General features: G+C 30.8%; 2 protein-coding genes across 5 annotated transcripts in view; one reads left to right on the plus strand and one right to left on the minus strand.

Annotated features, from left to right (window-relative positions):
• The window catches only part of LOC126737964 (uncharacterized), a 169,482-nt gene extending 166,166 nt beyond the window's left edge, over positions 1-3,316 (plus strand). The window contains exons 2-5 of one of the 4 annotated variants that reach the window (XR_007661174.1): positions 464-736; positions 985-1,219; positions 1,325-1,791; positions 2,465-3,311. Coding sequence is in view for 3 of the 4 variants with exons in the window: in XM_050443101.1 (XP_050299058.1) it covers positions 308-572; positions 617-736; positions 985-1,219; positions 1,325-1,532 (828 nt within the window). In the remaining variant the exon portion in view is untranslated. Of the gene's footprint in view, positions 1-124; positions 737-984; positions 1,220-1,324 lie in introns of those variants that run through there. The other 3 variants (XM_050443100.1, XM_050443101.1, XM_050443102.1) reach the window with 3 other exon arrangements.
• A 1,830-nt stretch (positions 3,317-5,146) lies between these two features.
• On the minus strand, positions 5,147-6,898 carry LOC126737960 (uncharacterized). The gene is made up of 2 exons (XM_050443094.1): positions 6,125-6,898; positions 5,147-5,875 (listed from the first exon to the last, which is right to left on the minus strand). The coding sequence occupies exons 1-2, from the start codon at positions 6,759-6,761 to the stop codon at positions 5,148-5,150; spliced, it is 1,365 nt and encodes a 454-aa protein (XP_050299051.1). The 5' UTR covers positions 6,762-6,898; the 3' UTR covers position 5,147.
• Between the last annotated feature and the right edge of the window lie 1,563 nt (positions 6,899-8,461).

The following is an 8,461-nucleotide window of genomic DNA, read 5'->3' on the forward strand; positions in this document are numbered from 1 at the left end:
TATAGTTGACAACGGGGCCTATCAATAACGAAACGTTATTTAACCTCCACTCCAACGTTGCCAAATCAGCCAAATGCGCATTGCCGATTGCCAGCAGACAGCCAGCTGATTGATTGTTATTTGTTGGGTTGGGTGGTTCGTGTTTTGGAGTCCAGAATGTCGAGATATTTGTTTGTGTTTTAAAGCGAAGTTTTTGTCAGTGTATGTGCTTACACCTACCAAAAACAAAATTATACAAATTATAATAAACAATTAAAACGCTGCGTCCTAGTTTGGCTGTAGTTTGTTTACCTTAAACATTTCCATAATGGCTTTTGAGTGCCATATATGTAAAAAGTGTTTTGGAAAGAAATCCAATTTTAATAGACACCTTGCAGAAGTTCATAAACTAAATAAACCTTCTAGTAGTGATAGTAATAGAAAACTGGGAAGCAATCGCTGCTTGGAACAAGGAGATGATGAGAGTCTTTGTGGCATTATTTTTTCAAACATAAAATCTCTAATTGAGCATTTACAGATCACTCATAATAAGAACTTTAATATTGAGTTGAATCAGATGGAGAACATGCAAGGTATGATCAGTCTAAAACACAAATAAAATTGAGTTTATTTTTAGAATTTACACAATGGAAAATCAAAATAGAGGCTCAAAATAAATGTTGTTACATTCTGAAATCAAAGAAATCTAGTACAAGTGGTGAAGTACTACATTATATTTGCAATAGAAGCAAAGCAAGTAAGTACCTATATTCATATGTATTATATTTTTGTATTATATATGTTTAACTATTATATGTAACATGTGATTTTTAAAAAAATAATATCACATGTTACATATTCTCCAAAATGAATTCCAAAATATTTTTTTAAGACATCTTTGATATCACAAACTCTAAACATCTTGTCGGGTATTTAACTGCAACTTTTTAAGTAACTGAACATATTTGTTACTCCATTCATCATATTATTTCATTTCTACTCCAGGTTATACACCACTTTTCAATGAGTGCAGAAAAAGACTGCAAAAAAGTCAAGGGTCATGTAAATTAGAGCACAACTGCACCAGTTTTATTAATATGAAAAATGAAAGTGGTGCCTTACTGGTTGAATGGCAAAAAGAACATTACGGCCACACAAACGATTTGGAGCATATAAGAATTCCTTCACATGAAAAAGAAAGTATTACCTCCAAACTCATAAGTGGAGTTCCTCCTCGAAGGTAAATTTAGATGTTGTTAATACTTAAAGTGTTTTTTTAATAATAACTATATTTCTTATAATATTTTGCCTTAAAAATTTATGGTCTAATTTTTTTATTTACCAGGATTTTGGAAACAAACCAAGATAGAATTGGAACTGACTTAAAAAGAATTGATCTTTTAACGCATCAAGATATCAAAAACATTGATGCCAGCTTTGGAGTTGAAGGAAAAGATGGAAATGGAAGTAAAGAAGATGCATTCTCAGTTGAGTTATGGGTCAGAGAATGTGAAGCCTGGGATGTAAATCCCGTTTTATTTTATAAGCGATAAGGGCAAGAGCATGCCATTCTAAAGAAAGAAGATTTTTGTCTTGTGATTATGAACAACTTTCAAAGGAATATGATCAAAAAACTTCAAAAAATTATTACTGTTGACAGCATGCATGGCTTGAATTCATATAACTTTGAATTGACCACTGTAATGGTAATAGATGAATATCACCATGGTTTTCCCATTGCTGAAATGTTTTCAAATAGAAAGAATACCACCATTCAACATCTCTATTTTTCTCTTATAAAGGAAACAGTAGGTTTGTATAATACATGATATAATGATATATTTGTAGTTTTTATAAAAACTGAAACTGATGCATATTATAATAGTGAAACCATAAAATGCAATCAAAATATTATGCTACATATAAATACATACAAACGCACATTTTTATTATACAAACACACACATTTTAATTATATTTAACATTTGACTGATGTGCAACTAATTTACTTCTAAACAACAGATTATATATTTTTGTTCATAGATAAACAATAGATTTGAAAGTCAATAGAAAAAACATGTGGAATTGCAATTAAATTTTCTCAATTTATAAGATAAATAATTTACTTTTTGATTTAACCAGAGTTTATTAGCATATTTGTGTTTTCTACTACTTTTACAGTTTTTCTTGTAGACTGTTTACCTAAAATTTTCTGGCAATTTAAGGTAAAATATCTGAGAAAACATAACATATTTAAATATATGAGTGAATTTATGAATTCCATTTCTCTATATTATTATCATTTATTACAAGCTTGCTTGTATATTTGTTTATTTGAAAATGAATCCTTTAAATCCATTGTTTCTTTTACTTTTTACCCTAGCATAAACCTTCATTGTAACTTGGAACTGATTAGCAAACATGGCATTGGTTTGGCATTTCAATTTCTCCTGTACTACTTTTGTTAAGACATTTTTTATCGTAGGTGAAGTTTGTTCTGAAATATGCATGTCAGATATGGACGAAACATTTTTTAATGCATGGATTATGGTGATGGGAGTAAAATCTGACCACTTGTTTTGCTCTTGGCATGTAGACAGGGCGTGGCAAAGTAATCTTACTAAGATTGGTGATAAGCGTGCTTCTGTTTATAAACTGTTAAAAACTTTACAACAACACACAGTACTAGATCATTTTTCCTCAGCTTTAGCAAGTGCCATGCAAAATTTATGCAGTGATCCAAGCACTAAAAAATTTGGAGAGTATTTTAAAAATACTTACACTCATAATAATTATAAAAAATGGGCTTATTGTTTTAGAGAACATTCTTCCATTAATACGAATATGCATTTAGAATCAATGCTTAAAGTCATTAAATATTTTTACTTAAAGAGAAAAACAGTGAAGCGTTTGGATAAAGGGTTAAATGTTGTCTTACAATATGTGATATGGGATTAATCATTTTATTGCTAAATCTGTATCACCCTCACATGATCATGAGTATTTTTAATTTTGTTATGAAATAATTTCAGCCTAACAATTAGACTTATATACTATATACAGGGTAAACTTGTGTATCTGGGATCTTGTTTGGAAATAGTTTGCTGTGCGATTTAGTAATGTAATGGTAGTAAATGATGTAGGTTTAGTTTTATGATGTTATCATTAGTTAACTAGATACAATAAACCATTTTAATGTTAAAAAAATTCCTACTAAATGCTAAATGTTTAAACCTTTTTTTATTTTATTTAAAGAGTGTTCTACAATAGAATTAATATTCCATTTTATTTATTATATTAAATTTTTTTATAAAACATACAAACATGTGTATCTGTAAATAAAAGATATAACAGATAACCAACCACAAAAATAATTTTTTGTGGTTGTTTTATTTATTAATAAATATTTTCCACAGCCAGCGTAAAATATTAGATCAATTATTTTTAGTGAATAAAATTGACTGACAATAATACAAATACAAACAATTAAATAATAAGAAAATCATTTAAAAAGTCATGTAAAATTTTCAAACAAAAAAAAATCAAATAAAGCTTAAAACATAAAATCTATTTTGCAGAATTGTGCTTCTTTCAAAAAAATTGTTTTACAGATTATTTTACATTTCTAAACGTATTTCATTGAGCATCAATCAATATACGGGATTGCCTCAATATACAATATATATGTATAATACTCAAATAAAGTAAAATGTACAATGCACGATACTTATTGAATCAGTTTAAATTTTGGCGGGAACTGTTGGCTGACATAGGACCACATTTGGCAACGTCGGAACGAAGGTTAATTAACGTTTCGTCTATCAATAGCCGATTTTCAGCGATGAATTGAGCCATGTTTTAGCGAGTAAGCGCCTTACTCGGTTGCCTTACGATATCTTAAACGTTACTTCATCATATGGTTCCGCTCGAATGACGTCATGTCTAGCAGCTGTCAGAGTTATATTATTAGCTATAACCGATTCCAAGCGGTCTATCGGTAATTAGTAATTACCGTTCCTAAATGGTATTAACCAAACAACTCAAGCGGTTATAGTTATAACCGCTTGAGATACGTGACGTCACCAATTGGCCCTTATACGTCATCAATTTGGAACAGTAATTACCCACGTCCGGAGCTGTTTTCTAAACGTCAAAAGTCAAAGATATTGAAATAAGTGCGGGAAAAAATAAAAACAGACAACAAATTATTTCCTTTTTAAAAATGACACAAAATTTATTATGGCTAATAAGTTTTCTTTTTCGATATTTATGTTTAAGAACTAATTACATATAATATTACTGGCGTCTGGGGTATTATTTAAAAACAAACAAAATGATGATAAAGTCGAAATTATACCCATTTGTAGTTACGTCATCCAGGTGAGAAAAAACGTATGGCATAAATATTTTTGCCAATCAATATTAGATTAGAAACTTTACCATCGTCTTCAGAAATTAATAGTCTGCTATGTATTTTTATACGTTCAGAAATTAACAAATGATTTATTTTAGTAGCATATTATTATATTTTTATATTCATGTACATATATACTTTCATTCCCAAAAAATTTTAAAAAATCTTGTAGTATTTATACAATAAATTTATTAACAAACAAATTAGTATTAACAAACTTAACAATTAACAAATATTATAATAACTAATCATAAATAATGGGACATAAACAACAAGTCCGAAACGGAATTGCACTTCAAATTGAGAATGTGATAGAGCGAGCCGCAGATGCAACAAAATTGAGCACAACAACGATCGCAAATATAAAGAAAAATGGGATAAAATCAGATCAGGATTACGCTGCTCATATATTTTCCAAGCAAAAGACCGCAAAGACCGAATCTACAACATATTTGAAAAGTAGAATTCGGCACGAGCAGTAGACGTAATAAAACCGAGCTTGCAAAAATTGTGAGTTATTTTAACCCACTGGGAAAAATTTAAATACTGACAATTTAATTTACTTGTTCATGAAAAAAAATGCTGCTTGAAGGAATATGTTAACACATTAAAATGAAAATACCATTCCAAAAAATAAAACATACAAACTCAAAAAAAACACGCCATATTGCATTACCAAGTTAATGAAATTGCAACGATATGATTGAATACTTAAAGACGATAATAAAATAAAATTTGCTAGAACAAAAAAAGCTTAATCAATCTCGTCAGTATTGTCAGAGTCAGAACTGAAATCAGAGATATTGTCTTCGTCATCGTCGTCTTCGTCAGTCGTAATCACAAGTGGCAGAATGTCATAGGCATCACACACTTGTATTGCCTCCCAAGCCTTTTCATTTATCTTTTCTGTATGAAAAACATATTTTTGCCAATGATCTATAGAAATTTCGTTTATTACCCTTTCCCATGTGGTCAGAACTTCTGAAGGTGACCCCTTAAAATTGGAAATATATTGATCATATTTTCGTTTACATTCCGACCATACCATTTCAATTGCATTAAACTGGCAATGATATGGTGGCAGTCGCAAAATTTTGTGTCCTAAAGGTTTAACATATTCATCAAGGAAGTACTTTTTTTCACTAGGGCAGTTTCTGCGTGCAATACTCCATATTTTATATTTCATGGCTTTTTCTGGAAAGCCAATATTCTCTTTCTTCAACCATTCGGTCAGTATCTGCATTGTCCAAGATTTTCTCGGGATTTCTTCTAATAAACCAGAATGGTAACTTGCATTGTCCATGATTATAAATGACTTTGGGGAAAGATTTGGAACCAGCTGAGTTTTAAACCAGTTTTCGAAGTTTTTCCTGTTCATATTGTCATGATAATCTCCCGTCTTTAATGCACTCTTGAATATTACATTTGCACCCTTGATGAAGCCATCTTTGGTTCCGGCGTGGACCACGATATAACGATGACCTTAAAAATAAAAGATAATTCAATTCTCTTCTTTTAGAAATCATTCTTCCAGAACATAAATTTAATAGAATTAATAAGTAATGTTCCATGCACATACGAGTAGTGTATGGAGTTAAATTCCCTCATATTGTCTTAGAGGGAAATTATATGAAACTATGAAACTGATGAATTTATGAAGTTAGAGAGCCCTTACAAGGGCAATAGTTTTTATTCAAAAAAAATCTAAAAAGATAACCAGATAATTTTTACCTTCACTGTTTTTCCTTGAATCCGTGTGCTTGGTGTCATCTTGCCAGCTACTACGAAATGATCCCTTCCTAAAAATCCACGTCTCGTCAATGAAAACTGGAGTAAAACCTTCCGGACCTAGATTTCTATTTTTGATATACTCCCTTAAAAAATTGATTCTTTTATGAACAATATTTGGCAAGTCCATTAAATATTTTCTATTATTTGATTTTCTCCACTTGAAGCCTATACTATTGATCCATCTTCTTAAGGAGTAATGTAACTCAAAATATTCAATTTCTTCCCTGAACTTTTCTCTTATTGTTGCCAATATTACATATTCTTTTCTGACGTACATAGAATAAATTGTGTCCCGAATTCTATGTTTCAAATATGTTGTAATTTTGGTTTTTGCTGTCTTTTGCTTGGAAGATATACGGGCTGCGTAATCCTGATCTGATTTTATCCCATTCTTCTTTATATTTGCGATCGTTGTTGTGCTCAATTTTGTTGCATCTGCGGCTCGCTGTATCACATTCTCAATTTGAAGTGCAATTCCTTTTCGGACTTGTTCCTTTTCCAGTTGAAAAAAAGCCAATATATTTAAAATCATCAGCTGCGATTGTTCATTATACCTATTATATCTTTTTTTAGGCATTATCTAACACTTTTCGAAATAACTTTCAAGAACAAGTTGACAAACCAATATTTTTGATTGACAGTGACGGATATTTCACATAACTAGTATATAGAAGATGCATAATCATCAGACACCAATTTTTTTCAAAAGTTTGTTGTCGCCGCTGTTTGGAATATGCTAAACAAAGATAAACAAAAATGACGTCATTACAAATGGGTATAATTTCGACTTTAGTGACAGCTGACAAATTACGAAGTTACTTCAACCAAACACGTCCAAGCGGACACGATTGGTTATGTTATAAAGGGACTGTTCAAGGTGAACCAAGGACTTAACCGCGGTTAAAACCGATAGATCGCTTGGAATCGGTTGAAATCTTTCATCTTGAGCCATATTTTAGCGAGTAAGCGGCTATAAGCGTCTTTAAGACATCTCATTCGAGCGATCAAGTCATGACGTCACCGTATAAGGCGCTTTAAGCGTTTGTTAGCGCTCTCCCGAGACCGCTAATAAACTCGATATGTCAAAGTCAAAGGGAAGCTATACAAACAATAATAAACAATAAATATTTATATCAATTTTTTGATATTTTTTTAGAGTAGAAGCATTATATTTCTTAGTATTAGTTTTAGTTTATTTAATATTAATGTCTCATATACATTAACAGTTAAGACATCCAAACCTAATAAAAATGCAGAAAATTATAAATTATCAAAACAGCGAATAGGTTTGCGAAAATTACAGTGAAGAACGTAAAGGTGAGATTGCGCGGATATTTTTTTAAATTGATTTTTGATTAGTTTCTGTTTATTTCTGTGTGAAAAAAATATGAGTGAGGTTATGTTTACGCCAGTAACTTTTTTGTTTATTGTATTTCCTCTTGATCTGATCCTTAAAATGTATGAGATCGGATTTAGTTAGTAGTATTTAGACTCAAAACGTTTTGAAAACTTAGACAAATGGGTGTTTTCATGGTTTAGGTCAGTCTCCCAAGCGAATGCAATACCGATGAAAGGTATAGCTAGAATATAATATTTACATCTTCACATCACAACTTCTAATATTTACATTAGAAAATATTAATTTAGACTCTGACAGCTGTTAGACATGACGTCATTCGAGCGCAACCATTTGATGACGTAACGCTTAAGACATTGTAAGGCAACCGAGTAAGACGCTTACTCGCTAAAATATGGCTTTGGTAAGAGCCGCGATTATTTTTTGGTTGACAACTTTGACAGGTAAGTGTGACGTATGTTTCCCCACCACTTAAAAATTCTGATTAAAAAAACAATCGCTGAAATGCTGAAAATCTGAAATGGATTGGTTAGGAATTAAAGAGTTTATGTTTTTTCTGTCGAATTTTTTGATTTTCAAGAGCGTTAGCCACTCTTTTCTCTCAATAAAAATGCTTTTGTTGCAAAATAAATTATGTATAATGGTCATGTATATTTGCATAGCTGAAACACTTAAACACCTATTGCCGGAATTAATTTTAAATGTTCTCTCTTTTAATTTAAATTTTTTTGTAGCGTATTACTACTTGTCCTCCTTGATAATTTAAAACTAATTGGTATTTATTTTTCTTAATTTATAAAGACCGCACATCATATCGCAATTCTCAATCAATTTTTTACAATATAAGCAAGCATAGCCTTCTTCTGGACTTTATAACCAAGTTAAACCCAAGTCCAAAACCGGATAATAATTGGTAAATA

The sequence above is a fragment of the Anthonomus grandis genome, chromosome 6, assembly GCF_022605725.1.
Source record: "Anthonomus grandis grandis chromosome 6, icAntGran1.3, whole genome shotgun sequence".
Taxonomy (NCBI): Eukaryota; Metazoa; Arthropoda; class Insecta; order Coleoptera; family Curculionidae; genus Anthonomus; species Anthonomus grandis.

Coding starts and splice junctions, on each gene's coding strand:
- LOC126737960 (XM_050443094.1), bottom strand. CDS start 6,761: ATGCCTAAAAAAAGATATAATAGGTATAATGAACAATCGCAGCTGATG. Junction 5,876..6,124: donor TTCAAGGAAAAACAGTGAAG/GTAAAAATTATC, acceptor TTTATTTTTAAG/GTCATCGTTATATCGTGGTC.